At 42.5% G+C, this 19,317-nt stretch overlaps 1 protein-coding gene across 1 annotated transcript in view; it reads left to right on the plus strand.

Moving 5' to 3' along the window:
• Positions 1–19,317, plus strand: part of SEL1L3 (SEL1L family member 3) — a 108,932-nt gene that overhangs the window by 15,969 nt on the left and 73,646 nt on the right. Inside the window, exons 2-5 of the mRNA XM_081537646.1 lie at positions 782–1,352; positions 14,946–15,072; positions 16,984–17,105; positions 17,461–17,576. Of these exons, the coding sequence (XP_081393772.1) occupies positions 782–1,352; positions 14,946–15,072; positions 16,984–17,105; positions 17,461–17,576 (936 nt within the window). The remainder of the gene's footprint in view (positions 1–781; positions 1,353–14,945; positions 15,073–16,983; positions 17,106–17,460; positions 17,577–19,317) is intronic.

Genomic DNA, 19,317 nt, shown 5'->3' on the forward strand with positions numbered 1-19,317 from the left:
GCCCTGAACTAGCTCCTCCATTTGGAAACCAACTCTGGAATGATTGCCGTGTAGCTTTGAAAGTCCCATTTTGATCAGCAGATGCTACTCAGTCTGGGGAGAGTTTAATGTGGCCTAATCTTCACTTGTGTGTATGTTGGTTTTTCTCCAATTGTTTGGTAGTGCTTTCGACATCCTTTATCTCCCACTTTCATTGCATGATGTAAATGGATATTTTTTTCTTCCGGGAATATAATGATTCATGTACCTGTTAATATGGGCAGTGGGATGAATTGGGAGGTTGGGACTGACATATATACACTACTGATACTATGCATAAAGTAGATAACTAATGAGAACATAGTGTCTAAAACAGGGAACTCTACTCAGCCCTCTGTGGTGACTTAAATGGGAAGTAAATGCAAAAAAGAGGGGATATATGTATATATATAGCCAATTCACTTTGCTGTACAATAGAAATGAACACAGCATTGTAAAGCAAATGTGCGTGAGTGCCAAGTCAATTCAGTCAAGTCCAACTCTTTGCGACCCTATAGACTATAGCCCGCCAGTTTCCTCTGTCCATGGGATTCTCCAGGCAAGAATATTGGAGAGGGTTGCCATGCCCTCCTCCAGGGAATCTTCCCGACCCAGGGACGGAACCTGTGTCTCTTATGTCTCTTTCATTGACATGCAGGTTCTTTACCATTAGCGTCACCCAAGAAGCCCTGCAAAGCAATTAAAATGAAAATTAACAAGAATATGATCATTTTTAAACTTACTTCTTTTTTTTTCTTCTCAGAAGTTTGTACCATCTTTGGGCAGGCAGACTTCCCTGACAACGTCGGTGATACCCAGAACGGAGCAAAGTGTGGCTTACAAAGACTTTATTTACTTCACCGTCTTCGAAGGGAATGTTCACAATGTGTCTGAAGTCTCGGTGGAGTATTTATGCTCTCAGCCTTGTGTTGTCAATTTGGAAGCAGTTGTTTCATCTGAGTTCAGAAGTAGCATTCCCGTGTACAAAAAAAGGTGGAAGAATGAGAAACATCTTCATACCAGCAGAACACAAATCGTACATGTGAAATTCCCGAGCATCATGGTTTACAGAGATGATTATTTCATCAGACACTCCATTTCAGTATCTGTGGTGATACTACGCGCCTGGATTACTCACCAGTATAGCAGTGGGGACTTGAATGTTAAATGGGAGGAAAATTTGCTACACGCTGTAGCAAAGAATTATACGTTGTTGAAGACTGTCCCGCCTTTTGAACGCCCTTTCAAAGATCATCAAGTGTGCCTTGAGTGGAACATGGATTATATTTGGAAACTTCGAGCAAACAAGATTCCCCAGTGTCCTCTCGAGAATGGTAGGTCATTTGCCTTGCTAGGAACCTAATGCTCATTTCTTCAGACAGCCTGGATGGGAGGAGAAGGAGTACATGAGAAAATTCTTATCTTAGAAATGGGGGACACAAGGCAAACGGAATCTGTAATTTTGGACTTTGGGGAGAAAAGGGAGAAAATGAAAAGGTGTGAGAAGAGAAAGAGTAGAAGAGAACAGGATTGAAGATGGAGGTAAGAGAGGGACAGAGGGTCATGGAAGGGTGCTTTGAGAGGCTTGGATCTGCTTTATGTTGAAGAGGAATATTAGTGCCAATGAAATAAGGATCTGGAAAAATCTTCCTCCTCATCTCCCTCAAAAAGCCCTTAAGTGTTGGTTTTGGTGCAACATTAGCTTTTCAGTCAAGTACCTGAGTTCAACTCCTGGCTCTGCCACTTTCTGCCAGTGTAACTTTGGAACTTTCAGGACCTCAGTTTTCTTATTCATAAAATGGGATAATAAATACAATTCCCTCAGGGCAGTGTGGTGAGAATTAAATGAGATGTGCTTAACATATAATCAACACTCAGTAAAAAGTAATAGGCATAATGATGATAGAATGCAAACTCTATATTTTAACCCAAAATGTCACAAGGTCACAGTCACTGAAGGATCAATAGAGGAGGCTCCTATGCCTTTTTTCAGCCTTCTTTAAGCACTGGGGTTGGAGGTCACTGGCTAGGTGCATTTGGAAGAAGAGGGCTATAGTTCTCTCCATTGTTGCAGGGGGCACCTTGCTGTGTGGATGTGGAGTGCCTGCCGGCTCTCTCCCCAACCTGCAACAGGGAGCCTATCCAGGCATGCTCCCAGGCACTCACCCCGAGCCTGGTCGTGTTTGCTAAAGTGGGACCCTAGGATCACATGTAACAGAATCACCCAGGGCTCTTGTTGCAAATGCAGATTCCTAGTCCTCATCTATTTCCTGCTTAGACAGGATCTGTGGGGTGTCCGGCCCTGGAATTCACATTTTAAATACATTTCCATGACTCCGATGCACCTTAAAGCTTGAGAATCCCTGGAGCAAGGATAGAGCTGGTGGGACTTTGAGTTGAAGTGGGACCCCCAGGCAGACTTGGAGGGTGGAGGAAATCCAATGACAGTAAATATTTCCTGGGGTCATTCCCAAACAACCCTGCATATAATGAAAACAGAATGACCCAGAATAACCATGTGGTATATAGTTGGTCAGAGGCCACTTGCTGTAGAACCAACACATTTGGCATTTAAAAATACTCTTTATTTTGAAATAAATAGAGATTTGCAAGAAGTTGCAAAAATGGGAGCAAGTTCTTGTATATTTCCCCCAGCTTCCCCTAACTGACATCTTCCATAACTAGAGTACAGTATCAAAATCAGGAAATTGACGCTGATCTAATACTAACTAGACTGCAGACCTTCTCCGGAGTACACCTGTTTTTACAAGCACTTTGTGTGTGTGCATAGTTCTAGACAATTTCATCCACATTTTATTTTATAGTCCTCTTCTGTGTCTGGCTTATGTCTGAGCAGTGCTTTAAATGTAGGAAAATCTAGAAGAAGAATCCTCTTTCTTTCTGTGTGTGTGTGTGTGAGTGTGCACATTGGGGGTAGGGTGGGATGGGTCGTTAAGCCTCCAAAATAGTCAAGCTGCATGCATTTTGATGATCCGTGTGCATCCCTCTTCCAGGCAGGGCCCCATGCTAGCATCTGTCTGGAATGCCTTCTGCGGGGATACCTAATTTGTTAAGGAGAAGGCGGCACGGGGCACAAGCAACCACAGTTTTGCTTTGCCTCCGATTGATTTTGTCAGGGCTTAATGATTCCATTTCATGTTTGGCAAATCACATATTTCTCATTGAAGAATGACTGAATTGCAAGCTGGAAGTTTTCAAATGAAGTCATTTATGAACCGGCTGAGTTCTTAGGGAGCCCGAACATACCCTTAAAATGCGAAACGTCTTTTCTTTCTTTTGTTGTTCCTTCTCAGTAGTCACTGGGTTCAGGAACAGCACAGTCGGTTTTTTTTCTCCCCACCTCCTTCAGACCATTACTTTTGGGGCGAGAACCAGTCTAATAAAGACATAATGCAGAAGGAAACCTTTTCTAAGAGTCAAAGTCACTGACGATGGGGGGGGGGCACTCCATCCACCCGCAAAACCAGCTATTTGCCGGGCTGACGTTTGTTCACCAGGAAAGGGGAGCACTTCCCCTCCCTGTCTTAAAAAGGAAATCAAAAGAGAGTCTGCTGCAAGCCCAGTGGAAAGTGTCCACGACCTTTGTTCTTGATATCGGCTGCGCAATGGAAGGGGGCCAGGCCTCTAGCTGGTTCCCAGCGGGGGCTTCTTTATTCTGCTCTTGAAGAACAAGAGTCAAGTCTGAACAACAAGGTGGCATTAGTGCGCCACGGGGGCGCTTTCATGCCTGGCCCCATCGCAGTCTGCCACCAGCCCTGGTGTGGAGTGGGGGGGGGGCATTTTCTGTGTCAAGTGCCTGCTGTCCTACAAGAGCTCTGCGTCTGAACTAAGTACCCTCTGACTTGCTTGCATTTTCTTTTCTCTTTATGAAGAGAGAGCCCAGTCTCGGTGCACACATGTTCCATCTGTGTGGTTGGAGCGCCCCTCCACCTAAAGCCTTCAGTTAGGCTTCCGGGGCCAGAGCTGTACGCCCTGACACTCTTTGCAGCTCATCTCCCATGCTGGGATTGTGCCAGGCCGGCCGCTGGGCTGGTTTTGGGTGGAGGTGCAGCCGGCTTCCATCCCACCCTGCTGGGTCAACCTACCCTGGATCAGAAGCTGGCAGCCTTTCAGGACACGTTTGTGCCAAGGCTCGGCCACGTGCCCTGCCAGTGCACCTGTTCCTGCCGTTGGCAAATAGATCCACCCTGCCCGGGGCCCGCTGATTGTCTGTTCCCTCGGGGGGAGGACACCGGGCATTATCCAATGCCCTGTCACACGTGTGCCTGACTCACGCATGAGCTCACCCAGAGAAAGAAATCAACTGCTCGGGCTGGTGGCTCCAGGGGCACACCTGGACTACACGTTCTGTTGTGAGAGGTCAGCTGGCCCCGTGGCCTCAATCTTCAGCCCCAACCACGTATTCAATCGCTGTTCACCACACGTCTGCTGTCATCCTCGTCTAAGCCACCATTGTCCCTGTCTGGATTCCGGCTGCAGTCTGCAAATTGCCTCCCCACTGGCCCTTGTCCCCCTATGCAGCGCCCCCTGCAGCCGGCTCCTCCCTGACGGAGGAGGGAAGGTCACCCACATCCCTGAACATGGCCTGTGGAATCTGTCCCTGTCCCCTTACTGGCCTCATCTCCTGCCACGCTCTGCCTTGCCCACCTGTTCCAGCCATTCAGGCCTGCTTGCTTCTCCCTTGATGTACCAAGTTCATTCCCACTTTGACACATTTGCATCACTGTCCCCTCCCCCTAACATGCTCCTCCCTCAGATCACTGTGTGACTTGCTCTCTTACCTCCTTGCAACCTCTGCACAAATGTCATCTTACTGGGGACCGCTCCCTGGACCACCTTATCTAAGATGGCAACCCTACCCGGTTGCTCCCGCCACACCAGTATCCACCTTTTATTTCCTTCATAACCTTAGCACGCCCAGGCCTTGTAATTAAGTATACTGAATGGTTTATTTGCCTGTGGAGTGTCTCTATACTAGCACACAGGCTCCACAGGCCTGGTTTGTCTGGTTCTGGTGCCCAGTGTGGCACCCTGTACACAGCAGGCACATGACAACTGCTTGTTGATTGAGGGATGAGGGCTCTTAGCCAAGAGACAAGGACCCTTTCTCTCTTAGCTTATGTGTGAGCATCACACTATGACAGCCTTCTCACATGGCTATGATAGGGAGTATGTGGGGTGGGGTCAGCCGTGTGCCTTCCCTAGGGCCTGTACACACTGAGGCTTCCTGGGTGGAGGCTGTTTGGCTGTGCTGGTTAAAGCCGCAGTGATTCTCCTTTGCAACTACACATGAGCACACCTTACCCTGCCCCTGCCCTGTAGTTCGAGTCTGTGATCACTCATCTGTACGCCTTGGCTAATGCATCTCTTTTTACTGGAAGCTGCCACCCCGCCCCCCACATCAATACTCTCCCAGCCCCATGGCCATCTTTCATGTTTTCCTGGCAAAATCATAGTTATATTTCAGTAGTCCGCTCAAATTTTCTACTCCTTCCCCACAAGGGTTTCTTCTTTTCTTTTCTTTCCTTTTTTGATTCTCAAATCGGAAACTAACTTTCTGCCCTCCAGCTTCCTCTAGTCCTCTCTTGGTACTCACCACCCCTTATGATGGGTATCATGTTCAATTCCGTAAAGATTGATTGAGCACCTATCCTGCGCCAATTTCTTTACTAAGTCTGGAGATTCAAAGACGCAGACATGGTCCTTCTTTTTAAGGTGGTTATCCAGAAGTAAACGCAGCTCCCAATATTAACAGTCACTTTCCCTTATTGAGAACCCACTGTGTGCCAGGAACTGTGCTAAGTGCTTGTGCAAGGATCTAATTTAATACCAGTGCACTACTGTCATTATTTATAGAGGAGGAAACTGACTCAGAGAACTAGAGTAATTTGTTTAAAGTCTCACAGCTAATGATGGAGCTAGGACTTGAATTCAAGTAGTTTGGTTCCCAAACACCATACTTAACCACTAAGCTATATTGCCAGGGGATGTCGTGAAATTATGTATTTATTTAAGTCACTTATTCATAGAAAAAAGTTACTGAGCAATCTGCGTCTTATGTACTTTGCAAGGGTCCTTCACAGAGGAAATGACATTTGAACAGAAATTTTAAGAAAGAGTAGAGTTTGCATAGTCAGGAAAAGAATAAAGGAAAGAACCCACCTGCCAGTGCAGGAGACATGAGAGACACAGGTTCGACCACTGAGTCAAGAAGATCCCCTGGAGGAGGGCATGGCAACCCACTCCAGTATTCTTGCCTGGAGAATCCCACGGACAGAGGAGTCTGGCGGGCTACAGTCCATGGGGTCACAAAGAGTCGGACACGAATGAAACAACTTAGCATGCACACACGCACATCCAGGCAGAAGGGAAAAAAAGAAGGGAATGCAGTCTGATGCGAGAATGGGGACAAGCCTGCAACCCTTGGAATGAGTGATGGCAAATGGGTTTCATCTTGCTTGCCAGCTCAGAGCAATGAGGGTGGCTACCTAGAGCACAGTGCTGAGAAGGATTGTGAGGCCGAGTCTGTGCTTAGTGAGAGAGAGGCCGTGTGGGTTGATTACCAGTGTCTGCCACAGGTGGAAGTGTGGAGTAGCCACACTTGAGCTTTTGTTCAGATAGAGTCTCAAGTGTGAGATGGGCAGTTCAGGAAAGAAGACTGGAAAGGCGAGTTGGGGCGACACTTTGGAGTTCCTGAAATGCCATGCTCAGATGTAGCAAGCATTTTGTTCTACTTCAACCTGCTGCGTGCTTAGTCCAACTCTGTGACCCCGTGGACTGTAGCCGACCAGACTCCTCTGTCCATGGAATCTCCAGGCAAGAATACTGGAGTGGACTGTCATGTCCTCCTCCAGGGATCTCTTATGTCTCCTGCACTGGTACTTCCACCTAGATAAAGATTTTTCTAACTTTCCCTCTTAGGTCAGAAACTGGGACTCTCCTTCGTCTCCACTCTCTTTTCCTTTCACTAAAAATTCATTCTCATTTTCAGACCCAATGGATTGTAAGTAAGATTTCCTTATAATAAAATTTGTTTACAACAAAATCAGAGAAGACTAAGTCAAATTTTGGAGACAGACTTTATGTGTCTCTGTGAAAATATCAGTTTATTCAGTGGAACAATTCAAGTTAATGATATGATGATGCTTTTTGTAATTATAAGAACTACAAATGTGACACTCTTAGAAACAAAAGAGACTTCTTTCTTTCCCCCAGGTAATCACTGTAGACTTGCATTTTTCACTAATACCATTAATGAATGCCTAGCGTCTGCATTGCCCTTTATGATTTTCAAGTCACTTTTTCCATGCACAGTGTCTTGTTTAACCCTCATAAGAGCCCCGGGGGAGGACAGTATTCTCATTCTCTTTTTAGAGAGGAGAAAACTGAGGCTCCAGGAACTTGTTTAATGGAGTCCAAGTTCTTGGTTCTTTCAACTTTGCTAAGCTGCTTCTCTGACATATGCTAACACAATCCTAACCCAGGTTCTAAATTAGAAGGAATACACTTTTTTCTAAGTTGAATTTTTACTGACATGAATCACTCTGTTTTCCTCACCCACTGGACTTTGCCTCTTTGAAGCGGATTGAACCGCCGGGGCACTCAGGGCGGGCAGGCCTTTGCATGTGGCAGGCTCCTTCTCCCTGCCTGCATGGAAATGCCCAGAGATGTTGTTCTTTTCTCTTTGTAGCCAACAAAGTAATACATGTACCTGGTTAAAAAATTCAGAGAGCGTTAAAGGGTTTGGGGGAAGAGTAAATTCCTACCTGCCCCACTCTTTTGTCCTATTTCTTAGAGGCAAGGTCAATAACACCAGATTCTGTGTTTCCTTCCAGGGGTATTCTCTGCCCATATAATCATTAGGTTGATAAACCCTTCTCTTCTTACACACTTGGGAAGATACTAAAGATTCTTCTTTGTGCTCATTAACAATATGGCAGAAATTTTTTCTATGTCAGTACAGGAAACATGACCACATTCTTTGCAATAGCTCCCTAGCATTGCATTGTCTGACAGTCCATAATTTATTTGCCCTGTTGTCTGCTGATGGTCATGCAGATCATCTCTAGTCTTTTACTGTTAACAACAAGGTTTCCGTAAGCACCTTTGTACGTGTATTTTTGTGCACACAAATAAGTATGTTTGGAGGATAAATTCCTGGGAGTGGAATTTATTTATTCTTAAGACTCCTAGTGTTGAATATCTTATAGGCTTCCTTAGTCACTCACTTCATTGCCTAGTACCCTTTGCAGGGAGAAATTCCAACCTAAATCTTGCTTGCTAGAAAGTAGAATTTTTTGTTCCCAGGCTTTGGCTTTAAGGACAATAAAACTCCCGGTCACCACTGCCTGTTTAGTGTCCTGCGTTTGGAAAGCAGATTGAGTTATCATCATTCTAACTTTACTTCTCTGGGTTGGAAAATCTTAGCTTATTTTCCTCCAAATTCCCCTTACAGACTTTTGGCCTCAGGAACATCCCCTTGAGAAGGAAATGGCAGCCCACTCCAGTATTCTTGCCTGGAAAACCCCAGGGAAGAGGGACTTGGTGGGCTATAGTCCATGGGGTCGCAAAGAGTCAGACACGACTGAGCAACTAAACAACAACAAAACAACGAATTCTTTGCCTCAAGACTATCTCTAAAGAAAAGTGAAAGTGAAAGTCACTCAGTGGTGTCCGACTCTTTGTGACCCCATGGACTATAGCCTGCCAGGCTCCTCTGTCCATGGAATTCTCCAGGCCAGAATACTGAAGTGGGTAGCCGTTCCCTTCTCCAGGGGATCTTCCCAAACCAGGGATCAAACCCAGGTATCCCTCATTGCAGGCAATTTTTATTGTCTGCACCACAACTTCTCCACAAAAGGACTGAGGGTCTCAGCTGCATCACTGTGGTGTACTTGAAGCTCATCCTGAATAGGGCTTTGTTATGTAGAAACAGGAACTTCCGCAGAGCAGGTATCCCTGTCAGTGCTCTGAGCATCCTGCTGGACTAGAGAATGGGCTGTGTAACCCCCCAGCCACCCCACTTAGGGTGATCAGTTCAGTTCAGTCCAGTCACTCAGTTGTGTCCGACTCTTTGTGACCCCATGGACTGCAACACACCAGGCTTCCCTGTCCATCACCAACTCCTGAAGCTTGCTCAAACTATGTCCATCGAGTTGGTAATGCCATCCAACATCTCATCCTTTGCATTCCCCTCCTCCTCTTGCCTTCATTCTTTCCCAGAATCAGGGTCTTTTCCAATGAGTCAGTCCTTCGCATCAAGTGGCCAAAATATTGGAGCTTTATCTTCAGGATCAGTCCTTCCAATGAATATTCAGGACTGATTTCCTTTAGGACGGACTAGTTTGATCTCCTTGCTGTCCAAGGGACTCTGAAGAGTCTTGTCCAACACCACAGTTCAAAAGCATCAATTCTTCGGCACTCAGCTTTCTTTATAGTCCAACTCTCACATCCATACACGACTACTGGATAAACCATAGCTTTGACTAGATGGACCTTTGTCAGCAAAGTAGTGTCTCTGCTTCTTAAAATGCTATCTAGGTTGGTCATAGCTTTTCTTCCAAGAAGCAAGTGTCTTTTAATTTCATGGCTGCAGTCACCATCTGCAGTGATTTTGGAGCCCAAGAAAGTAAAGTCTCTCATTGCTTCCATTGTTTCCCCATCTATTTGCCATGAAGTGATGGGACCGCATGCCATGATCTTAGTTTTCTGAATGTTGAGGTGGTTTTTTTTTTTAATTAGTTTATTTTCTATTTTTTTACTTTACAATATTGTATTTGTTTTGCCATACATTGACATGAATCCACCATGGGTGTACATGTTTTCCCCTTCCAGAACCCCTCTTCCACCTCCCTCCCCATGAATGTTGAGTTTTAAGCCAACTTTTTCACTCTCCTCTTTCACTTTCATCAAGAGGCTCTTTAGTTCTTCTTTGCTTTCTGCCATAAGGGTGGTGTCATCTGCATATCTGAGGTAACTGATATTTCTCCCGGCAATCTTGATTCCAGCTGGTGCTTCATCCAGCCCGGCATTTCGCATGATGTACTCGGCATAGAAGTTAAATAAGCAGGGTGACAACATACAGCCATGATGTACTCCTTTCCCAATTTGGAACCAGTCTGTTGTTCCATGTCTGGTTGTAACTGTTGCTTCTTGACCTGCATACAGATTTCTCAGGAGGCAGGTCAGGTGGTCTGGTATTCCCATCTCTTGAAGAATTTTCCACAGTTTGTGGTGATCCACACAGTCAAAGGCTTTGGCATAGTCAATAAAGCAGAAATAGATGTTTCTCTGAAACTCTCTTGCTTTTTCAATGATCCGACGGATGTTGGCAATTTGATCTCTAGTTCTTCTGGCTTTTCTAAATCCAGCCTGAACATCTGGAGTTCATGGTTCACATAGTGTTGAAGCCTGGCTTGGAGAATTTTGAGCATTACTTTGCCAGCATGTGAGATGAGTGCAATTGTGCAGTAGTTTGAACATTCTTTGGCATTGCCTTTCTTTGGGATTGGAATGAAAACTGACCTTTTCCAGTCCTGTGGCCACTGCTGAGTTTTCCAAATTTGCTGCCATATTGAGCACAGCACTTTCACAGCATCATATTTTAGGATTTGAAATAGCTCAACTGGGATTCATCATCTCCACTAGCTTTGTTCGTAGTGATGCTTCCTAAGGCCCACTTCGCATTCTAGGATGTCTGGCTCTAGGTGAGTGATTACAACATTGTGGTTATCTGGGTCATGAAGATATCTTTTTTGTATAGTTCTTTTGTGTATTCTTGCCACCTGTTCTTAATATCTTCTGCCTCTGTAAGGTCCATACAATTTCTGTCCTTTATTGTGCTCATCTTTTTTTTTTTTTAGTATCACTCAAGGTGATATATTTTTTTTTAATATCACTCAGGGTGATATTGAAAACATTTAACAAATAATATGAGGTGGGGGTCACAGGCAGGCTCCTCCAGGCCCTGGTGCTGAAACAGGAAGTGCTGAATGTCCTTACTAAGCCAGATTCTACTCTGAAGGAGAAGCCAGAGCGGGTATTGTGTGTGTGTTGGGGCACATCATCTAAACAATATGGACATATTTCCGTATTTTAACAACCAGTATAGCCGCACATGGTCATGCCAACTTAACATTAGCCCTAGTTCTCTCTGGAAGAACTTGTGAGATGTGATGTGGTTTAATAACAAGCTCATTGGTTTGCAGTGGGAGACCAGGTTTGAGTCATATCTGGGTCTCTTATTAGTTATACGACCTTTAACAAGACATGAACACTTCTCTTGTCTCCAAATGAAGGAGTTTGCACCATGTTAAATCTAGTGCTTCTTCTTGCTCTAAAATTTGAGGAAACAAAGCAATAAAGGCCAAGGGAGTGGGTTCCAAACCTGAACTGTTTCTATGGCATTTTGTGTTTATGTCACAATGATGCCTCTTCCCCATGTAACTTCCTCATTCAAGATTAGCCAAAGAAATGGATTTGGGGGAAGGATCTGAAAAAAGAGACATTTAATTTTTGGCTTGGGGAGCATGGGGAACATTATAGAATTATGGAACATGTTGGGTGAAAGAGACATAGATTCAGATCCTGACTTGGCCACAGCTGTGTTCATTTGTTCATTCATCCATTCACTCCCTAAATGTTTTTTGAGCCTCTATCATGTTTTGGCCACTGTTCTGGCTCTGAGGATGGATTAAAGAATAAAGTAAAGTCCTTGCTGTCTTGGAGCTTACATTCTATGTAAGCGAGTCATTTAACCTCTTTGAGCCCATGTTTTGGACTTGAGTTTTCCTACCTGTAAATCCTTCAATGGACAATGGCATTGTTACTGCTATTTCCCGTTTAATGCCTATGACAGTCATCACAAATCAATTATAGCACTCCAAGCGGCCAGTCTTGGACACAACTGAGCGACTTCACTTTTCACTTTCCACTTTCATGCATTGGAGAAGGAAATGGCAACCCACTCCAGTATTCTTGCCTGGAGAATCCCAGGGACAGAGGAGCCTGTTGGGCTGCTGTCTATGGGGTTGCACAGAGTTGGACACGACTGAAGCGACTTAGCAGCAGCAGCAGCAGCAGCAAGCAGCCAATCAATTACTGGAGGATGTTATTTATCCTGGGCTAATATTTTATGTGGATGCATTTTATGTAGATGAATTCTCGAGTCTTTCCCTACTCCAAAATTTTTCATTCTTATTCATTATTTGTAATGAAATAGGAAGACAATATTGTACTGAGGGAAACTGTAATAGAACTCCAAATCATAGAACTATTATTAAAGTTACAGATTTTACAAGAAAATCATAATCACTTTGGTTTTGTTGGACACAAAAGATATGTGTTATTGTAAAATTATTTTAGATCTTTGGGTCTTAGATTTTCCCTCCACAGTCTTTTGCTGCCAGTTCTCCTATTCAGCTAGCTTTACTTTGATCCCTGGATAAAGGAAAGGCTCATCAACATTCACTTTGACTCCTTTCACTTTGGAAACCTCCTTTATGAAACCTCTTTTTACTGTAGTCAGGTGGGGCAGAATCAAATCCTGCTCATTCTGATAAATTTTTCTGCTATATACTAGATAACTCAACAGCAATCACTAGCAGAAGGCTTCCCAGGGGGCTAACTTGGCCATCTGGTCTCCTATGTTTTGCTCACCACAGTGGAAGCCAGCCAATGTTGGGCTGATATCATCCTCTTGGTCAGTTTTTTTCCTTGGATTCTGAAGACACTCTTGCAGTATTTCCATTTATAATCCTCTTTCCCGGCTCCCATAACTGACCAGCAAGTCCAGCGTGCCCACATTGAGCTCAAATTGCAAAGAAAAAAGTTTGAGGTATTTCTGTTGGAATTAATAACTCCACCCTTTGGGGTTTCTAAATGTATCTCTGAGACTATGAAAACATTGCTCTTATGATTTCCAAGTTATAATGAATTAGAGGTACCACTTTATATAGTGAAGCATTTTTCCCCAATGAGGAATGAGAGCTGGGGTGTCCTCTATCCCAGGCTGAGGCTCCTATAATTTTTTCCAATATTGTCTTTTGGTAACTTGCCCAGAAGTCAACTCTTCCCTCTCTAAGAAGACCAGGAAAACAGATTATTTCCACCATTTAATTATAGACCTTTAGACCAAGGAGCATTTTAAGAAAGAGAAAAGATGATCTTTATCTCTAAGCTGAACTCAGTGAATTAATTTTTCTTTGAAGTGGAGTGGACTATGGGAAATAAAAAATCCATATTAATCTTGTAGACCTTAAATACAGATGAAATAACTCACTTTTCTCTGTAAGATTTGTTATAGATACTCCTCTTTGCTAGAGCCACAGAACTCTCCCACATGTGCAAAGTGAAGTGGAAGACTCTCTAGTTTTTTTGATTCTTTTTCAAAAATTATTTATTTGTAATGGAAGGTTAATTGCTTTACAGTATTGTGTTGTTTTCTACCAAACATCAATATGAATCATCCATAGGTTTACTCATGTGCCCTCCCACTTGAACATCCTTCCCACTTCTCTCTCCATCCCACCCCTCTAGGTTGTTACCAAAGACTCTAGTTTTAAAGGTATGGTGTTTTTGCCTTAACAAAAGAAGCCACTCATTAGACACAATTCCACTTGTTACACAACAATTTCAATATTTAATAGAAGATTATTTAACTTAATTTCAATATGCAGTCATTAAAAGAAAAGAAAGAGAAGCAGTAGAGAGAAGTAGTAGCATATACATTACCAAATTGGGCTGAAACCTACATCCAGACTTGAACAGTGCTGGGAAGTCCTGAATGACAGCAATCTGGAGTCCTAGTTGGGAAAAGGGTCCTGGGCAGTGTGTTCACTCCACAGGTAAGAGTTCAAATTGCAGTTTTCGGGTTCTCACTTACAACCTCAGGCTGCAAACTGATATCATCATCGGCTTGCATGCAAAAATGCAGTTCTGGTTTTTCTCTAACTTTTACAATGCCCTTTGTTTCACTTTGTGAGTCAGAAGACTTCTTAGACCCCAAGTGAAAAAGTGAAAGTTGCTTAGTCATGTTGGACTCTTTGAGACCCCGTGGGCTATACAGTCCATGGAATTCTCCAGGCCAGAATACTGGAGTGGGCAGCCATTCCTTTCTCCAAGGGATCTTCCCAACCCAGGGATCGAACCCAGGTCTCCCACATTGCAGGCAAATTCTTTTTTTTTTTTTTAAATAAATTTATTTATTTTAGTTGGGGACTAATTACTTTACAATATTGTAGTAGTTTTTGCCATACATTGACATGAATCAGCCATGGGTTTACATGTGTTCCCCTTCCTGAACCTGCAGGCAAATTCTTTACCAGCTGAGCCACAAGAGAAGCCCTAGGGGGCTCGAGAAATTCCAGGACCCACTCCCTTTCTTATCTAAAGTGCAACTTGACTTGCTGAACAACTATATATATACATATATATATATATTTATTTATTTATCAGCAGTATGAACCATAGTAAATGCTAAAGTGTTAACTGTTAGTATTATTAAACAAATTCAAAATTCTTTTCATAGCATTAGACGAGCAGGATGTAAGGTGGTTAAGCACATAGAATCTAAGCTGGAAATTTGAAATTTCATTCTACTACTTATTAGCTCTGTTACCTTAGGCAAGTCATTTTATCTCTCTATACTTCAGGCTTTTCATCTGTAGAGTAGGACTAATGAAGACTCTCCTTTGTAGAGTTGCTATGGACATGAATTGAGATAGCTCTATAGAGTGCTTCTTGGGTGCCTGGCATATATTCAGTGTGCCATAAATGTTTGCTGATATTTTCAGATGATTCACTTATATGTTTGATGGGAGCTAGGCAGTAGGTTCCAGAAAGAATGTGATGTTGAAAGCTGTGTTTTTCTGGAAATAATTAAAAGGCAGCTCTCTTGCTCTTTACAGATGTGGTTACCCTCCTGGGATTTCTCTATGCCTCCAGTGGAGAAAACACAGGCATTGTGAAGAAGTTCCTGAGATTTCAGAATCGAGAGCTGGAGGCCACTCGACGCCAGCGGATAGATTACCCAGTGTAAGAAGGGGCCGGTGATGGGGGTCTAGTGCGGCCATGGTGTTCTTTTTATCTGAGGACCAGAGCAGGGTGATCTGACTCGCACACTTAGTCACTCAATCATGTCTGACTCTTTGTGACCCCAAGGACTGTAACCCACCAGGATCCTCTGTCCATGGGGTTTTTCAGGCAAGAAATACTGGAGTGGGTTGCCATTTCCTTCTCTAGGGGATCTACCCAACCCAGGTATTGAACCTGCATCTCCTGTGTCTTCTGCACTGCAGGCAGATTTTTTACCTGCTGAACCATCTGGGAAGTCTAGAGCAGGCTAGTCGACCCACTTAGGAGGACCTACCTCTGTAATACGCTTTGAGGAAATGGTGAGATCTACATAGCTTAGGCAGAATTTGTGGACCCAAAAACTTCAATGCATTTAGAAATCTTTCTCTCACTTAGCAATCCTCAGTTTGCTTTGGAATAACTGGTATGCCAGTCCTGGGAATGACCTAAGAGAGTCAGGTGTTGGAGCCTGAGGCTTTGCAAGGTGTCAGATGCAGCCAGACACAGCCCTGCCAGATTGCAACCTTTGCTTTGCTTTTTCTGCCTTGGAAGATTGGATGAGCTGCTTGAAATCTCACAACTTCTGATCTCCTCCATTGATTTTGGCAAAACCCAGATATATATATATATATATATTTTTTTTTTTTTCCCTTCTGCTGAATTGAAGTTGCTGAAAATGGTTCATGGTTCACCTCAGACTGGATGGATTCAGCAGAGTGATTTAATTCTTCCCATGCTGCTGGCTGTAGAAAGATCTTGAGTCACTTTACTAAGCGTATGTTCTTGCTAAGCTTCCTTGTAATAACTTATCTTCATGAGCTTGCTCAGCTGGGTGGGTCAGGAGGGAGCTGTGTGGCACCATCTGTTTGTATATCTTATCACTGATTTGGAGGCCAGATTATAAAGCCCAGAATATTCTAATATTCTAAGGTCTTGTTGGGATGAATCCCCAAAGAACTGGGGCCGTTGCCACTTTCACCCAAACTGTGAATTTGTTTCTGGGAAAATGGAGAGCATTCTCTGTACTGGTTTTGACCTTGATTCATGTTTTACTCCCAAAACACAATTACTCTCAGCTCATCTTTAAACTGCTGGTCTCTAGCACAATGTGTGACATCAAGCAAGTGTTCAAACAGCAAATATTTGTTGAATGGTTGGTGGATCACAAAGCTTGGCTAAAATATTTCCTCTTGAAGTTGACTACTGTTATTTTATTCCCACTCGGCAAATCACAGATGGACAGTGTATTTTTTTCAACTAAAATAGCCCTTGTCCAGAAATGGAACAATTACAGTAGTTGCTCCATATCGGTCAGCCAGAACTGGGATACCAAACAACCTCATGTGTGCATTAAAATAGTATCTCTGGGTCCTATTAGCATACGGCAATGCCATTTGCAGATTATGACATGTTTCTGCCTTAGGGCTTTTATCTTTGAAAGAAACGAAATTGCTCAAAAAGCCCTAATTATGTGTTTTTTTTTTTTAATCATTGAAATTAGAATCGCTTCTTATCAAATCACCTCTTGTTAAAACCCAGACTTTTAGTCTGTGTCTGGCTTTATAAGCCTTAATCAAGTATTCAAATGGCAGGTCCATGTGATTCTCAAAAAGGCATAGGAAGAGTTTTTGGTGCAAGTTACAATGTCTGCTAGTTTTGTACAGTGACGCTTAACTCCTGTCTTTTGCAGTTACTATAACTACCTCCTTTGTTTCTAAAATCAAGCTTTGCAAGCAGATCTCCCATGATGAACATGAAGGCAAATTCATCCCTTCAATGGAAAAAAAGCAATTTACTTGGTCATTGTTAACTATAATTACCTGTTCTTGGATGGTATCAATCTGCAGAATTTTTTTCTCCTCACTCTTGCAGATTTACTGTTTCATTGTGGCTTTATTTACTCCATTATTGCAAGGCCAATCTCTGTGGGATTCTGTACTTTGTTGATTCTAATGAGATGTACGGCACACCTTCTATATTTCTTACTGAAGAAGGTAAGTATGAAATAGAATCTTTAGAACGATAGTGTGGTTTTCTTACGCTCTGTCTTTTGGCCGACACGTCTGTCTAGAATAAGGAGTGTTGTCATTGTGGCAATGCAGTAAGAATGATGGTTTCCAAATATGGGCTTCAATTTCAACTTTTTCTGGAAGCTTACAACAAACATTTTCAATAGAGACGAATGCACTTAGGTGTTTTTTGTTGTTTTGTTTCGTTTTGCTTTTATTTAAAGGAAGAAGGAATGTGATCTAGTCATAGCTCTTTTGGAAAATCATTGAAAAGATATAGCCACTTCCTTCACTTTTAAGTATTCATTGTGATTTTCACAAACTTTTGTTTTCCCTTTAGGCTACTTGCATATTCAAATGCATCTTGTCAAAGGAGAAGACCTTGCTGTAAAAACGAAATTCACCATACCTTTGAAGGAGTGGTTTCGCCTGGATATCTCTTTTAATGGCGCCCAGGTACCAAGAGCATGCTCCATCATGAATCATATCAGCACCATCACTTAACTTTAAGCATTGCTGTAAAGTCAGGGAGCTAGGAAATCTGCAAAAACAAATTTGTAGTAACTGATAAACTTTTACAACCATAACACTTTTTTTAAATAAAAATTTTATAGTTGGAAGCTTAAATCATAAGCATTCTATCCCATTTAATTAACTTTTAAAGTGCTTCTTTCGACTATATTGTGAATGAGTAAATAATACATCTAGCTATATAACCACAATTATCTGAGCAATTCAAGTCTCTTTTCCTAGCAAGATAGGCTTTGAGGAGATAAATGATAAAACAGTCTTGGCCATATTTATATAGTGTTATCAAATCTACAACTTTTTTATAGGAAATTTATTGGTTAGCTCAGCCAAGAAATGGTTTGACTGTTTTTGGCAGTGAAAACAATTGCTTGTGCTTGACATTAAACAAATAATAACCAACAAACCTGAGTGATAATTCTGGTGAGGCGGACATTCTTTTTCTACTTTGTACTATAAAACACTGCACACAACAGTTTCAATCACTTATAACACAGATTTTATGGATTATGGCAAATCTCTTGTTATTATTAAAGATAATTCCATTCCTTTATATTGATATATATGATATTGGTGTAGTACCTTTCCTTTTTTCTGGTTACTTTCTTATCAGCTTTTCTTACTGATTTGTGATTTTCCAATAACAAAACTGGAAAAGACGTTTTGCTTGCCTTCTGTGTTAGAGAATACACAGACTTCCCTTGGTGGTTAGCTTTATGACATTTCCTTTTTCTGAAGAGAAAAGAAATTGGGTCAGTCCTTGTAGCTTAACTGAGGAGAGTCTGTAAGATATTAGCTGGCATTTTTTGTATATTTGTTTCCTTAATGTTGTTAGGTGACATTGCTGCGGTCTGAGTTTTAGCGTCTCATTTGCATGAAGAGTATGATGGCATTATAGCTTGGCTGCTGCTTTCTCTTAAGGTCAGCTCAGTGCCTCATATCACTTAGGTGTCAAACCATCAGAGCAAATCACAGATCTTATTTTATACCTGCTGTATGTCAGGCACTATGATCAAGGAGCTTAGAGACTATTTATGGAAGTCACATAGAGCGGGTAAAGGGGTGTCATAAGGTGAGCCTAATTGCCAAATGATTCATATTCATTCGCAGAAGAGAGACATCCAACTTCATGCTGAGATGCTCAGGGAAGGTTTCCTAAAGAAGGTTCCTTCGGATGGGAGACAGAGTTTAAATGGAGAAACAAAGAGGGGATATTTTAGCCCATCATTGGATGCTCACTTCCAATTTCTTCTTGCCATGCAGCCTGGCGTCATTGAAGTTTTTTAAACAGAGGAGTAAATCAAAGTAATCCTTTAACTAACGGTAGAGTGCATGATTGGGTAAAGCAGGAGAGAAGAGTTAGGAAGACCAGATGGAGTAGAAAGAAAAAAAAAAGCTAGATTTTTTTTAGTAGACATTCACCATTTGCCCTTTTTTATTTGCATCCCATCTGCTCTCCCTGATACCCATAGGTTCCAAAGTAATACTTATTATTTTTCTACACAAAATCCAGCTCTGTGGTAAGACCACTACATTCATTACTTTGACTAAATGGACACATTGGCCTAAAGTAAATGGTTGGTTTAGAAAAACAATTTGTCTGAGTCATTTTTTTCTCTGAAACAACATGGTGTCTACGGCTGAATTGGACTTCTTTTTCTGGGTTAGC

The sequence above is a fragment of the Giraffa tippelskirchi genome, chromosome 1 (genome assembly GCF_054371585.1).
Source record: "Giraffa tippelskirchi isolate mGirTip1 chromosome 1, T2T-mGirTip1v1.2.pri, whole genome shotgun sequence".
In the NCBI taxonomy this organism is placed as follows: domain Eukaryota; kingdom Metazoa; phylum Chordata; class Mammalia; order Artiodactyla; family Giraffidae; genus Giraffa; species Giraffa tippelskirchi.